General features: G+C 46.8%; 1 protein-coding gene across 4 annotated transcripts in view; it reads right to left on the bottom strand.

Moving 5' to 3' along the window:
* LOC106741986 (disks large 1 tumor suppressor protein) overlaps positions 1–23,146 on the bottom strand; it is a 541,974-nt gene that overhangs the window by 463,108 nt on the left and 55,720 nt on the right. For all 4 annotated transcript variants that reach the window (XM_014614501.1, XM_014614504.1, XM_014614497.1 and 1 more), the window contains one exon: positions 5,733–5,864. In XM_014614501.1, the coding sequence (XP_014469987.1) occupies positions 5,733–5,864 (132 nt within the window). The remainder of the gene's footprint in view (positions 1–5,732; positions 5,865–23,146) is intronic.

Genomic DNA, 23,146 nt, shown 5'->3' with positions numbered 1-23,146 from the left:
CGTTCGCTCGCGGGACTTTCCTCTCGCTCGCCGCTCGGTCTCCGGAAACTCACATCCGAAGCTCGACTTTGAAAGTAGACTCGCCATCCATCGAGATCACGAGTCGCGATTTTGCGCTTCTCGGTTTCGCCGGATCTCGAACAACGCGAGATTCGCAGATGCGTCTCGTATGCGCTCGTTACCTGTTGGACACGCTTTACCCGCTCGTACGCAAACACGACATCACGCGCGTGTCCAAGTGCAGTATATTATAATACGAGCCGCAGATGCGCCGGACGTAACGACACGAGACACGGCCGGCTGACAAATTTCGGCTATCTCGGCGCGCAAGCCACCCCCCGGCCGGCAATATTTCGCGATGGCCGCGTTTCCAATGCATTTCAAATTCGCCGTCGAGGTACCCAACCCTTCCGGCTGGTCGACTCGGCCGCTAACGTATATCACTGTCCGCATCGTCGCGCGCGATACTCTCTTTAAATCGATATCGTCGCGCTCTCTCGACGCTCCTCCCAGATCGCGGGGGAATCGATCGGTTGATTCGAGCGTTGATTGCCGACGCACCAGAGGAAAGTGCTCGACGGGATAAAACCGGTTGGGGACCGTCGGATTGACGTTATCGGGGAGATTTAAGGAAGCGCGCTCGGAGAAAGAGGCGTTAAGTAGATGCCGTGAATTGCGGCCTTTGACTTCCGGATTAGGAGAAGAGAGGAGCGGAGAGGGTGAATATCCTGTTTGCCGGCCTTCGATGTCACGGCTGACGAGAGAGAGGAAAAAGAAAAGGATCCGCTCTCTCTTCCGCAATCGCTCGACGGATGACTGAGACGAAAGGAAGCGGAAGAGGGGGAAAGTAATCGGTCCCGGGGTTCCTCCGGCGACGAATCTCGCGAGTCGCCGACGGACGAAGCGGTCAATCGATACGCGCCACGCTTCGCAGTCTCGAGTTTCGCGATAGCCGCGGGATTACACGTCATAAAGGCAGCGGCAAGTACATAACGAAGTTACAACGCGCCGCGCGAAACTCGAAATTAGTTTCGGGTACTCGGCAACTACGTCGCCCGGGTTGTCGGAAAGTGTCCGATGCTGTGTCACTCACAATTCCACCGAAAACGCTGCAAGCAGCAACTCCGCCGCGGTAACTCGTTCGAAGATTCGTTAAAATCGCCGGGATAAACTATTACTGCGATATCCTCTGCAGCCAGCAGTGGTGATTCTTTTATGGCTGTCGTAGATGCCTTCGGCGGCTTCTTCGAGTCTGTCTATATTCGCGACACCTCGGTTTTCGGTGGTTTTCAGTTTAGTCATTATTGATGAACTGCAACTGGATATAACAATACAAATCTTGAAGTCCATAGGACACAAACGGTTTATCGCCCATCTTTCTCAAATTTTGCAAGTTCGTACTTTCCAGGATTCTCTGGATATTCTTTTCAACAGATCCGTTTTCGGTGGAACTTTGCTTACTAGCTGGAAGACATGCGTTATAAACCGCATCTTCAAGAATGCTAAATAAATCCAAAGGTATCTAATAATTCAAGACTAATAAGTAAATGAAACATTATACGAAAAATTTATTAACGTATGGTTACTTCCAAATATGACGTCTCGTCATTCCTCCGCCACGATTACCCACAGATTCAGAAAGATGTAGGGATTTTATCTCTGAATAACAGAAGGATCATCTCGGGACCTTTATTTCTTTAATGTTCCGATTGGATGCATTGACTGTCCTAATCTGCCGACACTTTTTGGCTCGAACATTCCAAGTACAATAGATGCTTGAGAAAGTTTCCGCTCTTTTCATTATCTCGACACTATACTCTATATAAAACTTTTAAATCCATTAATCGCTTATGTATGTTGACGAGAGATCGGACAGCATGGATTCTTTCAATGTCTCTCATAGTTCTTTGAAACTCGAATTAACTAGAGCACTTCTTTTCTTAACATTACGTTCATTGCATTACGTTCATTCTCTTTTCATCGCGGATACGTTGTGCCGATGTAAAAATTATGCATTACTTTTCTAAACTAAAGGGAAAACTTATTCTGTTTACGTGTTAATAATAATAATTTGTCGTCTTATCGTGTTTATCGCATACACTTTGTGCAACATGTAAAAGAATGTCTGCATATTTGGCGATCCGCGACAAACGACGAACAGTCGAAGATCATTAACTGACTTTAATACCTGCTGGAGATAACAAAGATCGCTATTATACTCGCACCACGATTACAGTATCGCGCGCACGATGGAACAGAATAAACGAAATAATACGATCGCGTAAATGTTATCTCGTTAAATCGACGCGATCCCTAAGCCGTTTTACTCGTATCTCGTAATAGCGACGCTGCAATTGCAGCTGCTGCACTTGTACGTTGTAATTTAATCCAGTCGGAAGACACAAGCGACGTTTAATCGCATTCTGCCAGCTGCCCGCGCACTGCTCCGAAAAATAATCACCCGTTGTTTTCTCTCTTAGTATTATTATACTTGTTTCCCGACACGTAGGAAGTTTTCGTCACGCCTTCGTTACTGCCCGAGTCAACATTTCAGCTCTGCATTAAATATCTTTAATTCTACGTTAAGTTTTCAAAGGTCTTCTATTGTGCTCCCTTTGATGCTACAAGTGAGAAGTTATTTCCGTTTTCTCCACTTGAAAATATAACGAAGAATTTTAAAAGTTCCGTTATTTCCGTTACACTTATTTCCGTTTCCTCCATTTAAAAATTTAATATAGAATTACGTAGATTTAATGTAAGATCAGAATTTCGATTCGGATGCTTGAATTGTAAACCGAGTTAAGACGTTCGGAGAGATTTGAGAAAAAAGGAACGCGCGCGCGTTCGAAAGTTGAGTGTACGTTTAAATCGGGGATATCGGAGAGTCTCTTTTAATCTGGAGCACAACTCTTGGGAATGACGAACTTCGTAAAATCAATTTACAGATAAATACAAATCATCGCGCCGATAACAGTGCGAATGGCTTTGTTTTGCTTTTTCGAAGACACTTAAATTTTTTTATACTCAGAGCTATCGTCAGCATGTTGGCACGTAGTTGCTTGCGAATTCTCGCACTCTTTTATTCCAATGAATTCCTTTCCAGCCTGGATCGATCTCGATAATGCAGCGCGACGGGTAGTCTGACAGCTGTCTCCTCTCTCGTGCAAAATCGATGCGCGTCTCGCGAGCAATTAAACGCGTCGCGGCCGACGTTCGTGCGAAATTTCACGCTCAAGTCGCGTTTCCTTTGATCAACAAGCTCGAGCGGCATCCACGAGAGGTATCCTGTCGAGTTTAAATTCGCGAGTGTCTATGTTCGGCATCAAGGACGGCTCGAGTGGCCCCGGTTACGCGGAGTGCACTTCACTCGCCGCCGACCATTCGCGCCCCGGGCCGCGCCAAAAACTTTTCCACACCGCTGCACCTGGACGGCGAGGGATCAAGTATTCCACGAGATCGGACCGTCGGCACTCGAATCGATTCTCTCACCTAAATTCGAAAATATTCCGCTCGGAATTCGCTCGATGCGTAATGCAGGAAATGCGCTCGTCGTGAATAAAAAACGCTCGCGCGCTCCCTCGGAGAAAGCGGGGAACTCGCCTATGAAACTTTATTCATATCATGTAAGATGGAATCTTTGGAATCAGGCAAATGCTCCTCCTTATATCCTCTCTTTCTCGTGAAAAAGTCGACAACGAGTAATCATTTGTAGTCGAAGGCTGGCGGGAAACAACGATGAAATAGAACAGCCGGAAATAATTAAACGTTGAGACCGGAATCGCCGGTTCGTTCGTAACTATTTTTTATTATTTTCTCCTACCGCTGTCCGTCATGGTTGGAGAACACTCGCCCCGCGTATTTGCTCGAACTCCTGATTTGATTTTCAGATGCCGCCGAGTTTCGCCGACGGGGGGAAAACTGACTTTGGTGTCGATGGAAGAATTTCAAGGAAAAAGCGGATCTATCCGGGAACTACGGTGGTGAGGACGACGAGGAGGACGATGATATTCGACAGCATGGGTACTTTGAGCGGATATCGGCGAACGAGGCGTCAATACCCTCAGCCGACTACGTTCGCCTAATCGAGCGAAAAACGGTGACACATCCGGATGACGTATTACAGCCGAACGGAACCGGTTAAACGTTAACCACCCCTAATTTCGCGACGAGCGGCAACTTCGTCACGTTCATGTCACTCGACAAGTCCCGGGTGCGACGTGTAATCTTGACGCCATTGTACCGGGAGCTGATAGAACACGAGTCGCGGACAGGGTCGGTTTATCGGTGGGCAACATACCGAGTCGCAGACGGACGTGCGTGCGTGCGTGCGTGCGTGCGTACGCGCGCGCACGTAAATGCATCAGACGCGGCCGGCACAGCTGCGGATAGATGCATCTGACTAATCTCCGATGCGGAAGCCGGCCGGCTGGACAAGCGCGCAACAAAGTAACCGACGTAACTGCGTGACGGACGTGGACGGAAATGGAAGGAACGATATTTCGACGGGTTGCGAATCGATTCGGCGATCGAGCCCGGCGTCTTGACCGGCCGCGGAATGTTAATCAAATGCGCACTCCACGCGGAAGGGATTCCATTTTTCGCCATTTCCCGAGCGCTGACACTTTGGAAATTAAGGACGACGAGAGATACATGCCTCCTCGGCCGGCGGGAGAGAGAATCGAGCGGAATAAATCGCCGACGTTCTCGTACTCGACGAACGCTTTATTCCGCGCAACAATAGCGCGAGAAATCGTCGGACGGCAACGCGCCAGTACCGATAAATAACGACGAGCTGCGGAAAACAGGCCTTGGACCTCCCCTCGCCCTCCCCGCCGCCGTCAGGAGGAACTTTCGAGCGCGCCGGTGTTACGCGCGAGGCGATTCGGTCCGTCAGCGACCTGCGTCCCAATTAGATTCGGTCCCGGAATTCGCGCGACTTCGCCGCGGAATCCCGAGGGATCGCGAGATCGGAAAACGAGGGAGTGTACAACGCATTCTTCTAAATGATTCAGGCATAGCGAGGCTCCAGGAAGATATATTATCCCTTAGACAGTTTCCATAACGATGACTTATGCCGGAATTAGCTCATGACTAAAACGCGATCGACGACAAATAACCGAGGTGTTGGTGAATAATTGAGTTTCCTCGTAAACAAGACTTCTTTATCTTTCTGCCGCGATAAATATAGTTGACGTGGCGACGAGGAGAAGAAGGAGAAAGAACTGAGATATTATATACGCGCGTAATGTCTAAGAATATTTTTAAGTGAAATACATCGCGTTGTGAGATAATTTTGTCGCGCGGATACGCGCCATCTCTCGGGGCAGCCGTGGGAGATTGCGAAATAATTAGCGATTACCGTAAAGCACACTTTTAAACGCTCGGTAATTAGGTGGCCGTTATTGCAAGAATCGAGAACGATCGGCGCTATCGGCGGCGCGACGATCGTTACGGAACGGTTCGGATTACGAGTCTCCTCTCGTGAAATCCTGATAAAGTTGTATATCGCGTCCGTTCCGTCGTCGTAGGATCGAGTTTTACCGTCGCCGGAGCGACGTGAGATAGCGAGACGCTTTCGGAGAGATTTTAATCCGCTAAATGTCCTTGCCCTATAATGAACGTCGCTCGCGCCGATCGTGCGATTTTTTCCCCGAGCGTCGTCGGTGCCGCATCACTCGGGGATGCAAAAGAGGAGAAGGGAAGTAAACGTGTGAGGGAAGAAATTGACTCACCCAACAGCGCCTGGAAGAGCCTGCTCTTGAAGATACGTATGACGCGCTCGATGGCTAATCGCAGCTGTTTGTCTTGCGGCCTCGTCAGCTTAGCGTGGTAATCCTCGAGGAGCTCCAGAGCTCGGTGAGCCTCTAAACACAGACAGACACCAAGGTAAACAATAACAAATTGGGAAATCGCCGGATCGATTTCGCTCGGCGACACAAGATCTTATCGTCGCCGTGATGATTCGATCGTACCGACGCCGTGGCGATTCGATCACGTATTACCCGCTGTTTACCCGCACATATTTCGCCGGCGCTTCGTTATTAGCTATTGCCTTCATTATCGCTACATCAACGCTGATATTGCCGCTAATTGATTAACCATATTTGCGACCGGTTGCAAATCCGTCGCATGTTAAATGTAACCCGACACAATTCGTATCGCCGAAGGATCGTTTTCGCACGTTTCATTAATTAAACATCTCCCGGCGCGCAGTAATCAATAGACCGTGTATTATTGATGTTACACTTTCCATGCATCTGGCACCGGCTTTTAAATCAAGTTATGACCTGAAATTTCGATATGCAGTTCGGATGCTCGCGACGCGCGAACCGGCGATCCGAGAGCTTGAAAATAGGATCACTCACAAAGGACCAGGTTGCGTATGAATAAAAGCAGAAGAACGGCGAGAGAGAGAGAGAGAGAGAGCACGTGAGCGCGGGAGAGTTTAATCCGCGAGCGGGGAAAAGAGAGAAATTCCACTAACGCGGCAACACTTTGCGCCAATTATTCGAATCCCCGGAAATAAATAAAAGTGCTCGTCCACGCGAATATATCGAGGTATTACCTGCCGGTTTTAACTATCGCTGAAGAGTACGCGAGTGACGTACATAATAGCATCAATGAAAAAAAAAACAAAGGAAAAGAGAGGAAGAGAGAGAGGAAAGAGTTTATTATTATATACGATTCTTGACTCTACGTGGTGTTTAAACTGTGTTCGTCGGTGCAATCTCCCGGATAGAAATTCTTTCGCACTCGACGTTACTTATTTTTAGCGTATACGATATCGGAAAGGGGAAGGCACCCCGATATTGCGCTTTGTAAACGAAAATTTTTCAACTGCTCGCTATATATCTTTTCCACGCGAGCAGGGAGGGTGGTTCCGCATCCTCCAACCTATTCTCGCTGTTTCCTCTTCTCGCTAGCCATCATAAACACCACCCTCTCCTCGTCGGCGTAAGAGGGAACGTGAGCGTGAAGCCATTTGGAGGGTCGAAACGACTCCGAGAATCTCGTGCCCGGTGAGTGCAAGTCGAGAACAAATAACGGCAATTGCATCGGTTTCATGGCAACGCCGACGACGCAACAGCTTCTTCCGCTCAACCGCGATCTCTACTTTTTCCTTTCTATGATGCGGAAAGTGCTTTCATTGCGCGAAATACGATTATAAGGGCGTCGGCGTATTTACACAAAGCGACGACGTTCCGCTGCGCGCGGATCTTTCTCGATAAGTTACCGAGGTAACGATTATTATCAACGTAACTCGACAACATATACGTATAAAAACGAACCGATCCTCAAAATTGAAAAGGGAATTTATGTTTTCAGTTGCAAGCTTTGTCCCCTCCTCCTGGTTTCAGGAAGAAACAGTAAGTTTAGATAATAAGGAGATCAACAGTGGTTTTGATATCGGTTAAAACGATGAAAGAGAGATAAACGAGGCGAGAAATCAATATTGAATCCGCAACGCGAAGGAACCGGTTCAGATTTTCAAAGTCGATCTGATTCATAAAGAAATAAGACTGCGAGTTCATGACAGCAGTAAAAACGCGAATATTGTGACCGTTTGCGCAATTAGCATCGTCACGATGACCATTCGCGCACTTGTTGATCTGTCCCCAGAAACGTCGCTTCCGCAGGAGGAAATGGTTTCTTATCCATCGGGACCCTCTCACGCCCGTGGAAGCGTATATCCTGTTGGCCGAGATCGCAAATACGGACATAAACGTCCGATCGGATGATAATGCATCTTTGGATCCTGTCGATTTTCCGCCTCGTTTCTTTTACGATTTATGGCAAGCTCGTCTAGCTACTGTCGACGCTCGTTTTACATTAAAACCTATGTCATGGAAGCGATAAGGCCGATCTTACGAGACAGCGCAAATATTGAGTTGTTCTACTTCGCGCACGAGTCTTACCGAGATTTGCTATCCGCCGGGGAATTCCTGAAGGAGATCAATTCAAATCGTCTCTCTACTACTCTCTTACCGCGCGAATTTCAATTCCGAATTTATTAATTCGCGCAAATTTCTCTATTGCAAAATACAACGATGATCGTTCCTTCTAAGGGGAATTTCCTTTTTCTGATATAATTATAGATGAGGAAAATAGAAAATAAAAACTCTGCATAATACACACAGTTACGCTGTAAAATAACGAGGACGAACAGTAGAAAATAAGCAGGCATTTTCTTCGCGAAATTCCCGAAGCGTTTGCTTGGGATGCGTAGCGGCATCAATTCTCGCGCTACACTTCACAAAAATCATTTCCTCCGCAAATCACGGCCCTTTCGATAACGAACGAATGAAACCGACGAAAGACTCGGCCGTTCCGAATCCGCCACATAACACACCGTCCAGCGTGGTATTTCGCGTGAAAGGTGAAAAAATGAAAAACCGATTAATTACTAATTAACAATATTAATAATTAAAGACGCACATCGATGCAACATGGCTATTGAAACACCCTCTGTCCCGATGATAACGTCCCCTCTCATTCCTTCTTTACTCGTTCTATCTTCTTCTCTCTCTCTTTCTCTTAAGTTATGCCGCTGAAACACGGACGGCATTTGCTCACGATTGCACCGGAGAGCATCTGGCCGTCTATGCGTGCTTCCGTGCGCCGGGGCTTTCCGGAAAAGATTAGATGAAGAGCGAGAGCGAGAGAAAGAGAGAGAGAGTAAGGGGGATAGGGGAGGAGAGGGGGCTGGGAAGAGCGAAGTGGATGAAATTTCCCGGCCGTAATAACATGGCAATGGGCACGTCATCCGCCCTCACGAACGACAACGAAACTATGCCGAGTATGGCCGTTTATCCCGGCTTTACGCTTCATCCGGCTGCACGTCGTGCTTCATGAATTATAACGCCGTATCTCCTTTACGAGACGCTGCCGGTGTGCGCTCGCTCGATTTCCAGACGCGGGTCGAGTCGGGATCGTCATGGTCGTGGGCCGTGTTTATCAAGCCAAGTCCCCGCACAAGAGCCCGGGGGTTTTATTAAGAAAAGGATATATTCCCCTTTGGCATTTGTCGCCGGACCCATCACCGTCCGTCACGCTCTTCGATTCGAGTCGAGCGTGACGATGATGGTGCGGTGGCTCGAATTATTCTTCGTATATTGGATATTAAAAGTTACCCTCGCTCGTGCGAAAATAACGCGGTGGATTATTCGGCGCGTAGTTACCTTGACGAATAAACAGCGCGTCCTGACCGCGGATTCAATGTTAAGCACAACCGTTTGATTATTAATCCCTTGACATTTGAACATTGACGCTCACGCGAGGCATATGCGTCTGTTTCAGTTGATGCTCAGTCGGGAAAACAAAAGCATACATTACGTCGCGTACCTAAGACGCGCTAGGCGATTTTGGTTAGCAAACAGTACAATCTCTGGAGGACGTGAATCCAACGCAAGGGGTTATTTGTCTCGCACGGAGCTCACACGGATGCGAAGATGTTATTTTAGCTGAAGGATCAGACATTCGGCACTGAACAAACGCGAATCAAAATGTAAATCCCAGCTTACGGCGAAAAGAACCGACTTTCGTCAATTCAAACGATGAAATTATCGGTCCTTTTGAGTAATTTAATAAACAAACGCAGATTTTATTTAAATAATAAGCCAAATTAAATTTAGAGGCGTGCCAAACGTTCACTTTAAGCTTTGTTTCCAAGTCAGATTTAAAGCGAAGACGAAGAGCGCCGCAAACCGACGGTTTTCACGACGCACTATTATTTTCGTCTTTCATTAGTACGTAAGCCGCTGACACAGTTCGTACGAATAATTAAAGGGAACCCCGTCTTCGTCTAATTAAAGCACAGTAATTATCGAAGTGAATTACGAGCCACTACCCTCTATTACACATTACTCTCTTCTCCGGCTCCTTCTACCGCGACGACACCGTGCAAGTCGTCGAGGAAATGCCACTGATTATTTCATTCGCGGTACCTATTTAAAAACAGATGTTACAAGGGAACTTTGCAATTTACAAAAATGTCGGCTACGTCATATAATATCTCCAAAGTGAGAAAATATTTTTATATACATACACACGCACGCACGCACGCATGCATGACGCACGCGTTACTTTGACAGTTTTTAAGGGTGAAAAATTATGAAAGAACGAAGAAAGCGTATCCTCGCGCGAACTATGTCGAGGGTCTCTGTGTAGAATTTTTTAAATTAATGTTTGTTCAATGCGAAACGCCCTTATACCATCGGTTCTCTTCGCATGACAGTTTTTTCTGTCGACTTTCCCCCAACTGCTACTAATGAAACACCCGCAACTCGCACGATTCACATCGCACGGCCACGTACATACATCTATAATTTTATTGACACATGTAGCCCGAGGCACCTATACGGCAACGTCAACAACTTCTCGACGTAATTTCATATAGTACTAAATTCAGAATTCGTCATTCTGACGGGAAAAACGAACTATCGACAAACTGTCGAGCAAGAGCGTGGACCAGAAATCTGTGTAACACACGCTGCACCTGACGCACACGTGCGCACGCCCGCTGAAATCCCGTGGACTTTCAATCGCTTTTATAATTCATATGATAACGTCGCGTTTACATAAACTTTAATCGACCTCAATATATATATAGTAGCGAACTTGAGAGCGCGATCAGCCGCATACAAGCGAAACAGAAAAAGTGTTATCGAAGAACAGAACGATTAATAAGTTGACTCTAATTGATCGAACAAAGAATAAATCCGCTAATTTTAATCATCTTAAATTTTCGTCTTTTTACGCGACTAAATTCGTCCCCCGTCACAAATTTTATCTACGTCGAGGGATACACTCGCGATCCGACCTGCGACTTCCCTACAAATGCTAAAACATATGAATCTTTCGCAGCGTTAAGTTCAATCGAGAAAATGTAAATGGGAAAAGGCGATCATCCATCACTCTTTTACGATCCCATATATAAAGACAAATGTCTGTGCGCGCGCGTACAGTGTGTATAACGTGTGTATATGCGTGTGAGTGCAGTGGAACGGTTGTCATAGTGAGACTCGTGAAAAATGAGCCATGAAACATCCCGAACGACTGATGACCCGTGGTGTACATACTGTTTCGTATACGCTAGAATGCCGAGAGGAGTCACGAGCGTCCTGCTGGTAACGCATTCTCTCAGAAATATAGGAGAAACAAAATCGCGAGGGACGAAAATAACTGCGGGATGACTTGTTTTTAAGTTACACGCAACCGAGCCGAATTAACGAGTCAACAGAGTTCACCGTGCAAAAACAAAAGCTGTAACGAATTTCTCCGCGCAGCGCGAAAATGAAAATAAAAGCGCGGATCCGAAAAATGCGCGCTACTGTTTATAAAATAATCCCATTCGAGGCGGATGAATTTCCGCGAATTTAATCCGACCGAATAACAATCAAGCGCGGAGTCGCGTAAATTCGCGGGAACGCGGCGGCGGTAGCATTTAATCCGCGACGCCATATTCGGCCGTGATGTCTGGCGCATAGGATAAACAAGCTGGCTGCGGAATACAGATTTTCCGAATTCGCGAATTCGCCGCAAGGATATTGGCTTGTACCCACGGAATTATGTAAATTTCGAGTAATTGAATCTTCTCCGCGCTCGCCTTGTTGCGAGAATACGTACACGCGTGACATCGGGCACCGTGTAAATGCGAGACGGATAAACGTTTTACTCGCGAAAGCACAACACGAATTAATCCGAATCTCTCGTACGACCTTTAATTCGGCGACGCTGTTTCATTCGTCCGAAAAGTTCGTTCGTGTTCTTAAACGCGCGAACATTTTTCTCCCTGATATATCGGCATCGCGGTTCGCTGGGAATACGAAAAAGGAATACGAAAAAGGAATACGAAAAAGGATACGAAAGGAAAAAGGAAAGGAAAAGGAACTCGTCCTTCCGATTTTTCTCCTGAAAAGGAGACCTGACGAAAAAAAAACGTTCGATAAGACAATTTTCGTAGGTCAATACGAAATGTAATGAGCGTCGGTACGGTTGCAAATAACGGAATTTCCGATTCTTTTAACGTGAGGTTTGATTTTGTTTCGGCACGTTCGAGTGAAAACTTAGTTACTTGAAGACCCGTCTATGTGCATATTTTTAATTTTAACACGGCGAAGAAAGTATAATTCCGACGATAGAAATATCTCCTCCTGTATTTGCAAATAATGGTAATGTCCGGAGCACAAACACGCTTAATAAATTTTCTGTCGGTTGCGCACGACTGGGCTAGATTTGCGATCCCTTCCTCGGTCGCCGATAGAAAACGCGAATCGGATATGTGGCTGGTATGTACAAACTGCGAGATCCGCTATTTTATCTGTTCGGCAAACTGCACGCCGCGGGTAGGGAAGCAGATCAGAAACGGATTACCATTCGGTCCAGTTATCTCTAATTACCAGTGCCGATAGAACAATGCGCGACCGTGTAATATTAAGGGATGGGCGCAGATAGTCGGCGCGCGTAACTCGACGTATCCAAGATAGTCGGATAACTGCGGATTCACAGAAGACGCGGGATGGGAGGTTCGATTTATCCTCGAAGAGCCGGGGGAACATTGAAGCGATTAAGGAACAGAATGTACAGAAACGATGGCCGCCACTGTAATCCGTTAGAGTTCAACCTTCAAGTCGCTAATTGCACGTTTCCCGAGATATTTACTCGCATGTTCGTACGATAAAATATCGATGCGAGCACTCGGGAGAAATTTAATTTTAAAGACGTGAAATCTTCGATATCTATTTTCTTTTTAGGCGAGGCAGATTTCCTAAATCATTCAGAATTACAGTTCACCGGCAACGTTTAAATTGCATGTGAATTAACCCGGGGCATTTTCGCTTTCTCTTTTTCAGAGTCGCTCAGAGATATGTAGTTGTGAACATCACGAGGTAATGGAAAGGAGGTCCTTAGGGGGACGCGCAATGTACTGTCTGGAAGAAGGTGCCACGTTAGTTTGACAGGAAAAAAAATTAAGAGGAAAATATGCAAATAGAAAACGGTTAATGGAAAATTACATGAATAGAGATGGGGCAGTAGTACTTGAATGAAAGAACGTCTCGGCAATATTAAAACACACGTAGCTCGGGTCCTGCGCTTCTAATGTTCCCATCGCCGTGAGATATCGTATATTACTTCCATTTCGCCTTCGCTATCGCGCGCACATATCTAATCGCATTCCTCTTTCCTGACGCGCATCGTCGAAGCTTGTCTTAAAGAAAGCGTTTCAGCGGGCGGATGATGCGCAGGTGAAGGTAGCACAATGGTTCGAGCACGTCAAAGACGGCTTTTATTGAAATCAGAATGCGTTTGACGCATACGGAGGCGAGCGGAATGCAAATATTACTTGGATCAGAATAAAATCGCAATAAGGCGCGTCTTCGCCGGCCCGAATTCGCCGGAGCGTTTCCGAATCTCCTTCGGTCCATCGCGTCCGACGCATTCTCGTTAATTAAAAATACCTGCCCTCTATCGATTAATGGATGCGCGAGGGACTATCGAGACCGTCCGCATGCGAAACGGTAAATATACGAGGAACTGTTATCCTTTCGGTCTTGTCAGCGGCACACGGCGGATAGTGGACGGAAGAGCGGGAGGAAGAGCGTGTCGCGCATATACAGCGGCGTGTATGGGACCTGGCAGATGCAAAGGCACTCGACAAGAGAGAGAGAGAGAGAAAGGATGAGGTGGAACGTAACGGAGAATAAACCATGCGCAGCCGAAACGACGGAAAAACGTGAGAGCGACGAGTGCGCGACCGTTCAAATGCGATTTCGCATTAGCGAAGAAAAGGAGCAGAAAGTGGCCAAAAACCGCCAACTAAATGCGCGGCTCCATCGCGGTCGTGTTCGTAGCCGCAAACGCGCTTGGCCCCGACATGTTTTACGCGATCTCGACGTCGAGCCTAGAAAATGCTCTAACCGTTATTCTTTTTTCCCGTAGTTATTTGTAACCGCAAGTACAGGAGCGAGAAGGAGCGTAGGTAAGCGCGCGACGGTGCAAAATGAACCGATTAATAGTCTGGTCTGAACGTTAGGAGAAATCTGAACTTGGACGAGGATAGTAGGAATATTTGACGTTCTTTGAAGCTTACAGTACTCCCTCGGTGATGGATCAACATCGATGATAGCCCACGTGGGAGAAGAACACGAGCCGAACGCGAAGAACTACATCGCGCCTGGCCCTTCTTTCCCACTTGGAATCCGCGTTCGGCAAACACGCGACAAGATTCATCTCGCGTTCGCTCGCGATTCCTTCGTCTTTTTATCGCGAGACTCCCGGGAGGAAAGAGCAGTTTCGCATAGGCAGCCACTGGCACATGCAGAGATACTCTCTCCTCGAGAGTGAACCAACGCGGAGAATAAACCGGTCTCGCCGGCGAGCAGAAAGAAGAGGCTGGGAGAGGTGGGCGGGTCGGCAGGTGGAAAAGTTGACGTCGCGAATCCTTTTCCCTCGCGCCTCGACTATGGGAAAACATGAAACTCCTTCCTCTGGCGGAACAACTGTCTTTCATTCTTTCTTTCCTTCTTTCCCTCTTGTTCTCGCTCTCTTTCTCTCAACCTAAGATTCTCCACTCCTCTTTCTTATGCTTTCTCTCAAATTCTTCTATTAACTACATTTCTCGTTTCAATATACCGTAGCTATCATTCTCTCTCTCTCTCTCTCTCTTTCTTTTTCTCACTTATATATTATTTATAGATAACTAGCGGATACGCTACAATGCCGAAAAGTAAATTTCGTGTTTTAAAGCTGAAATTGTTCGTCTAAGGTAAGTTAACGTTGCAACGGTGCTACAAATTATTAAACAGCACGGAAACCTAACGAGTTGAACTTTCGCCTTGAGAATACGTCACTTAACTCGGTAATAAACACGGAAAAATATTACGAGACAAATGATTCTTTACATTCTGAGCGATATAGTAAATCAATTACTTGGTACTTGGAGCGTCCATTACACGCGATATTGGTGCAGCTTGATATTAAATAACAGCAGCACATATTTGTCACTTCTAAGACATGGCGTTATCGTCAGATAATGTTCGATATGAACAAGCTCTCTGTTGCGCAAACTCATCTCGTGATTATATCATGCAATGATTTTGATGCTAAATAGTGCACCGCACTATTATGATACATTCTGTGTTTATTAAAATTAATACAGTACGATTTAATTTTTCTCATATGATATATTGTCTAACACGTTCATTGCCAATCACGTGATGCGAGTTCTCACCAAACGGTCGATCACGCGTTATCGCGTAATAGATATTTAAAGTACATAAATCCTATGTACATAATAATAAAAACACATAAATAATATATTAACTTATTTTGAGCACAATAAAAACTAAATTTAAAAATTTTAAAAATACGAAATTCCAATTTTCAGCTTGGCAATGAACGTGTTAAAATTACTGGATAAATCCGTAACTTATACACAGCCAGTTCTGTCTGTTGCAACGCCGACCTATCGACCCGAAACATTCGCTTCTACCACGATGTCTATGCCACAATGATCATACGTATCAACTCCACGCGGTCGCCGCAAGGGAATCCTTTGAATTTTACTTAAGTTAAAATGCAGAACTCGGACGCAGAAATGACGACGCGGTCGAAGTTAATAGATAACACGACAGAGCTTCTATAGTGCAATTCGCGAAACGGCTTGAAGAACGGAAGACTTGATGGAATTAAGGCGAACGCGGAAGAGAGCTCGTCGCCACCCCCGAGATTAATCACGGCCACATGTCAAGCGGATATAAGCGGCGGACAATAAAGTACAGAATCGCGAGCGCGGCTCAAAAGCCAGCCGACGGTACAAACAGCGCCGATTTAATCTGCGTTCTGCGCACGACGGCTGAAATGGACCACCGCCCATCCAGCGGTCGTCCGAGCCAACTGTAGCGTGAAACCGCGATAATCTCGATGGCCATTTGCCTCCACTCTCGTTCTCGAATTTTTTCCCCAGCTCCGTGAAATCTTCGTCGGGACGAATTTAGCTCAGTTCAGACGCCACCGGCATCCGTAGATCATCCGTGGTTACACGGCGTTGTACGCGTAAAATGAGCGATTTATTTCGTGCCACCATCGGTGATAGAAACAATCTAAAGAGACGATAATAAAATAACGCGGTTTAAAATGACCAACTTATGACGATGTTTATTACGATGTTCAAGAAGGACTTTAAGCACTTTTATGGCAGACCAGTATCGGATTTTCGCGCGGAATTAATACGCGCGACTTTTCCATGTTATTCGTGAGCAATCGGTGTACCTGGAGTTATGATTGATGTAAAAATTCCAATTTAATTCTTTCGTAAGTGCCGCTGATACAAACGAGCCGCGAGATCAATTTCCCGTTCCGCTCTTTGACGTCCTCGGGCCGGTGCGCGCGCGTAAATCGTCGCGTAGCGCGCGACAGAATATTAAATTTCGCTACTTTAATTGTCGTTCCCGTTCGTCGTCGCCGATCGACAAATCACGGACCGCGGATAAATCACGGCGATGCCAATTAGAGGCGTAATCTCTCGTCTGCTTCTCTCTCTCTCTCTCTCTCTCTCTCTCTCTTTTATTTTCTTGTTGGTCCGCATTTTTTTCCAACAAACTAGCGCCGAGCCGGGCAGCTGGCGCGACGAGAAAAATGAAATCGACGGTGCATTTTTCACGGGCGGAGATTTTCTTGAAATCGCAACAGCGAGCTGCCGGAAAAACACTGTCGCGCGAATGGGCGAGTGGAAAAGTGGCGGGGAAAAATCGTGGCGTATCGCAAGCCTTCCGCAGCCGCGACGATCAAACCAAAATATTCTTCGCACACGACCGTGCATTTATTGCCGTGTGTGTATCGACGCGGTAGCTTACGCGTTGAAAGGGCGAGAGAGAAAGAGAGAGGGTAAATAAGTTTCAAATATACAGGTTACTCCACCTGATAAAACCGTGTAATTAAAGTATTCGCTAAAGCCGCGATTGGGGAGCGATTTGATAATAACGTTAACGATAATACGTTGCTATTGCATCGATCAACAAGCCCCTCCTGCGAAAACACGGTGGATAAAAAGCGAGTTTCGCCGGAAGATGCGAACGGATGCAGTTCACCCGTCGTTTACTCGATAACCTCCCCGCGGCATTTACATGTAGAACCTTCAACGACGCGCAACCATCCCGTATCACGTTGTGCTTTAACCGTTCTATTATGCAAAATCTTTCGTTATCTTCCCTCTTCCTTTTTTGTTCCCTTCTGATTTTTCCCCTAAACAAGTTCGACCCCGCGCGTTACGCTCCGTTCCCTTCCGCCCGTTTCGCGAGGATCGCCCTTAAAATTACGTTAATCCACCACCGCTCCCGGAAGCAGCGGGCGCGGAAATGTATGCTTCACTTAAACATAACTCCTCCGCATGAAACTCCTCGCGAGCGTTGAGTTGACTTCCCGAAATTAATTATCCCACTTTAGTCGCCCGCGGGGCAAAATTTGTAGCAACTGTGGGCAGGTAAGTAGACACTTGGAAGCATAGAAATAATCATGGCGAGATCGCTTCTGGCGAAAATTGGAAATTCATTCGCGATTGCGACTTTGTGTCTTATCGTTAATTTTTCCGCTATAAAGGAATTTACTTCTGAAAAGAAACGTAAAGAAAGATTACATCACGACGGTAATTTCTAATATTAGATACCGGGAAGAGTTCGTGCGGATTCTTAGGTCAAAATTGAAACACTCTGAACTTTCTTAAAAAGTAGTTTTATTTGACGAAGGAGTCACCGTTGACTTTTTCCCACGTCACACCTTTGTGGGTTTCAACGCATATATTCACACAGTTCATCATGTTTAATAACAGATGGACGTCCCGAACGCGGCTCATTCTCTAGCGATTCATTGTCTTCTTTAAGCCATTTTTGTGCTATCTTTTCGCTAACAGTGCCTTCACCACACACGCTACAAACGTTTGCTGCATTTGCCGCTATATCTCCAAGTTTAAACTCATAAAGCAAGAAAGCACGAATTTTTAACTTTTTGCTATTCATCTTTAACCTCACATAAACAACGAAATGTTGAAACAATTGAAAGCTGCACATCGTATATACCAACGACATAAATGTTTTCTTTTGATATCAACTTTCCGTCGATACCAACTTCATGTATTACACGTGCGAATTATTGACTGAAATCCGACTTCAATTCATTGGTAAGAAGGTAAACCACGCGAACGCTTTTTCAGGTACTTAATATTTGCGTGAATAATATTAAATCCTCTGATAATATTGACGATTCGCAAACATCCTATCCATGCTCATCGACACGATTAACTCAAGTACTTACGGTATCGTTCGAGATACAGAACGGTGGGAAGATAACAGCACATGCCGTTATCTCCATGCACGTGGGCATACATGTCTGCTAATTAACAGTTAATCCTCTGGCGACTGTGGTAGCACTATTGCATTTCCTGGTCTCTATCGGCTCAACTGGTGCCTCGAAGATTTCATATCACCACTATCGCCACTGCCGCCGCCTTCGATAAGCGGACACATCTCGCGACGACTTCCGACCGAGCGCGGAAAGTTTCGCAGCGCAGTCCTTTTCGGCGCGGAAAAGATGAGCAGTCGCGGCACGTACTCATCCGGGGGGGAACTTTCGCGAAATTTTCTGCGAGTTGGGCCAACGATCGATCGGATATTCCGGCGAGAACGGCTCTTGAAATATCGTTAATTCGACACGAACGCTCGTGCTCCCCGAACATTAACGTCCACGCTTTATGAGACGTTCGAGCTGTCGCGCTTTACAAGTGCGCGCACGTTGAATTATCGACGTTAACGACGAAACGTTACAAACAAATGGAGACTTTGTGACTTGAAATCGGTCGGTTCCGGTCCCGTATGTCGGAGACGAATCAATTTCTGTTTGCGCGACTGGACGAGACAATATCTGTTTGCGGATTAGATGAGTTTCTCTTTTTTTTCCCCCCTCCCGGGGGAAACAACGACGGTGCGCGTAACGCGATTTCTATGATACACACGCGGATACGACCGCCGACGAAAAAATCCACTGAAACGCGCGCGTGATATGCTCGGTTAGGTCCGCTCGGAGCTCCGGACAGCGGCGTTGTTTCCGCCAAGCGCTGGCGATTTCATCGAAATTATCCGCAAAAAGTATCTCCGCTATATACTCGGATTTGTCCGTTACACACACCAATAGCAACAATATTGCGAAACTTCACGAGTGATCTGTCGGACGCATGTACGAGTTTTTTCATTTTATTTTATTTTATACGTACACACACACACACACACACACACATGCATGCATATACGTATAAAATAAAACGCGCGCGCGCGCGCGTGTGTGTGTGTGTGTGTGTGTAAAATCTATTCCAAACACAGGCAACGCATCGAAATTGATTTCAACAAATCAGAAATAAATCCATCTCGTGAGGCGGAGAGAGAGATAGAGAGAGAAATAAAAAGAAGAAGAACGACACGATGATGAGGTTGAGATGCGAAAGTGTCTCGGATTATTCGGCCATGTGTTAACAAGCGATGATCGCACGAAACGAAAAGTAGTCCGCTAGACGAGACCACGACAGCCTGTTTACGCGACTGCGAGTAGAAACGCTTGCAGTCAACTGCATGCACGACGTCGCACGTATGCACGTGGTCGTGGGCGTCTGCATCAGACGTTCGCGATCGATTTTCGGGGCTACGCACCTGTCAACAGGTTAATTTCTCCGCCGCGGCCTGTGCGACGTTTTCTTTTTAATTCATCTCGCGACATCACGCATTTCCATTTAACGGGCATTGTGATCGACTGTTTACCGCAAATTCTATCGAAATCTATCGAAACGGGGAATATATTCTCCCTCCCTCATCTATTCTCTTTCTCTCTCTCTTTCTCTCCCATTGTTTGTGCATGTTTACGCATAATTATTATCCCAGCAGCGCGTATAACGAGATTATTTAATATCTCAATTAGCGATGCAACGAAACGATAAGTCCCCGCAAAATTATCGCCATTATAAATTAACGGGCGACTACGTTAAACTTTCCCGACGATCATTTACAACCCCTGTCGTTTCGCGAGCGATTAGATTCGCGACTCGCGCGCGTAGACAACGCACGTGCAATATATTCGCCCGTAAAATTGATTACACCCCCCGGTCCCCTCCTTCTCGCGATGCAATTACGTTAAACGTTTTCGGTTAACGAGTCACCTGAGGTTGTCATTATTCTTGTGGACACTTAAAGACGGCAAGAGCGATTGCTGTTTCCTCGATGCGGCGCGCAACGCGGCGTTTCGCAGCGCGACGCAATTTCCACTGTTGGGATTGCGTTTTTATTTATAATGAAGTGCGCGCGCGCGTGCACATGCCGGGATGGACATTTTCATCATACGCTATCGTCGCTGATTATACCCGCCGTTCGATTGTTCGCGATTTCGACTGCGTTTAAACGCCGTCGGGAGCCAGTCCGAAACGGGCACCATCACGATGCTCTAATTATGTAATTTCTATGGAAACAGTTTCCATTTCCATAATGAGCTTGCGAACGAAATTATCGGTCATTACACTAACCGGTCCACTCGGAATTTGCATCTCCGCCAGTCTACATCCGAAAATGACGATTACCGGCGAATGTGCCTTCCTACGGCTTGTTAACATCGCCTCGCAATATCGATTACGCGAGCACGTTCGCTAATTTTCAGCCAATGAAACTCGTGTGCCCGTATATTCCTCGCGGAGCTTGACTTTTTTCCTTTCCCAGAAAAAAATCAACTCGGTGTGTCGAAAACGTGAATCGATTTGTAATTTCACGGAGACGCAATTGAATGTCACACGTGGCAATATTTTTTCAAAAAGTTTCATAGTCGATAACATGCACAAATGTATTCGTCCTTGATGCTCGTAAAATAATACGTTAAAATATTACATACTGCACTCTGTGAAAGGTATATTATTGTTATTATTGTTATTATTATTATTATTATTATTATAAAGACAAGAAGTTAATATTACGCGAGCTCTCCTCCCGCACAACTGCCAAGAGGAAGTTGAAAGGAAACTCGACGATAACTCTTAAGTCATCTCTCTCAAAGGGCTTTAAAGAGTTAAGAGGAATTTCAAACTGTGAGGAGAACCGTGTCGTTCTTCTAACGAAATGAATCATAACGGAAAAACAGCGAGAAGTACGCGTAAAAGAAAAACGCGAAGAAGTCGAAAATATGCTGCGGGTACGAGCGACCAGTGGAGTCTTTGTCGCATAAGGGCGTACTTGGCAACGCGACGATGGTAATGTCACGTTCTGCTCGCACAATTACACCGAACGGGTAAAGTAACGAAGCCGCAAACAAAATTACCGCGCGATGCACGTCACTAATTACCAGACACCGTAACGACGGCGGCACAACGCTTCGCGAAAACTCGAAGGGACGCTGTAGCCAGCCGGAAGATTCCGCGTCGTAAATGCGAGATACACGAGTAACCCAGCTCGGTAGGATTTTCCACCGTTTTCCGCGACTGTCGCGCGCGAAAAAAAAAATTATTTCATTCCGCGCGAGCGTTACATATATTCGAGTCGAGCCGAGATACGTAGCACAGGAGGAAGTGCACGGTTTTCGCGAAACATTCTTCCCTCATTAATCGCATGCGAGATTCTCAAAGGGCTTGGCGGTTTATTACGATTAGTGATGCACAGATAACGTCGTGATAACGTCATTGCGTCGGGCGCTTGTGACGTAATTGGAGAGACGAGAGACGTTACGAGCGAACCTTTCATAAACGTGCATTTTTCACGCCTTACAGAGTAACATTGTTAAAAACTTGTACAATTTGAAGCGCCGAGATCACTCGTGATCTCCCCTCTTGTGTCGTTTACGTTGAATTAAAATCGCAGGGATAGCAGAATTCACAGACATCAGACGGCGTTTCGCGGAATTCGCCGAGAATCATCACGAGCGTCTTCGGCCGAACTCTTTCGCACAGCCGACACCATACCGATAGGCACGTGGTTTGGGAATCTCCCTTAGTCGCACCAGTAATTACACTCCGTAATCCTGCTTACGCACGACGCACTTCATAATCCCGCTTACGCGCGACGCGCTCGCACGAAGCAACGCGGTAGTTGCGACGAGGCGTCTCGTGCTCGAAATTCCCACGGCAGTTTCCGCCGACGAGACACCGACGAGCTGTGACATCAAACACCTCCTGCGACGAAAAGGTACCGAGTGTAGTACCCACCGACGTACGATTGCATGAGAATGTACGCGCGATATCGCGGGGCGACTTCGTCGTCGCTTCGAGGTCGATAGGGGTGGAACGGAACCGAACACTCGTGTCGCCCTGTGCGCGCGAAATATGCGTGGGCACGTGATCCGCGACGCGATAACGAGCTCGAGACGTCTCTCTCTCTCTCTCTCTCTTAGTTCCTCTCTCTTCGATGGAACTTCGCGAGGGTGGTGCGCGGCACGCACACGCGACGCCCGCACGGAGCGGCACTAACCCGCTGACTGCCGGAGTCGCCCCTTTTCCGCCCGCCTCGACCCCTCAGCCCCTAACCCCGAGGCTATTCCCTGGTCCCCGCGCGGTCGACCTACCACCCACACCCCCCACAGCACCACCTACCCCACCATCACCTCCGCAGCCACCTTCGCGAAACCGCCGCACTCTTCCCGCCGGTGTCTATTACTACAAGACGATGTTGACCTTTCGTTCGCGCACAGAATTTTCTGTCGTTGCTGCATGCCGGTTGGTCGAGCGCGGCCGTCGTCAAACGTCAGCGTCAATCTCTCTCGAGATCTTTGCACGTTAAATCAATATTCGACGGTCATCACGCGAGTTACTTTAGCAAGATGTGGAATTTCTTCTTCAGATCGTCGATATTTCGCTCGTGTTAAATTATCCGCTTTAGCGAACGATGCAATAATTTGCTAACGCGTGTATCGTAACGAAAGCAATCAGTGCGAAATGATGGGCGGGGGATTATTACGAGGGAATTACACGACGCTCGCTTTAAAAACAGAGCCAGTTTGGGGAAGCAGGAAAATATCGCACACAGGCGAGAGGGTGATAACGGAGAGGAGATGTTCTACAGCCTCGTTTCATGCTCTAGCCCGTCTCATCGGCGAAGTCGAAGGCTTTTCAGGACGCGAAGATCTCTCGAGAACGAAC

The sequence above is a fragment of the Dinoponera quadriceps genome, unplaced genomic scaffold (genome assembly GCF_001313825.1).
Source record: "Dinoponera quadriceps isolate SergipeBrazil2010 unplaced genomic scaffold, ASM131382v1 scaffold696, whole genome shotgun sequence".
NCBI lineage: Eukaryota > Metazoa > Arthropoda > Insecta > Hymenoptera > Formicidae > Dinoponera > Dinoponera quadriceps.
This window is presented reverse-complemented; position numbering and strand designations above follow the sequence as displayed.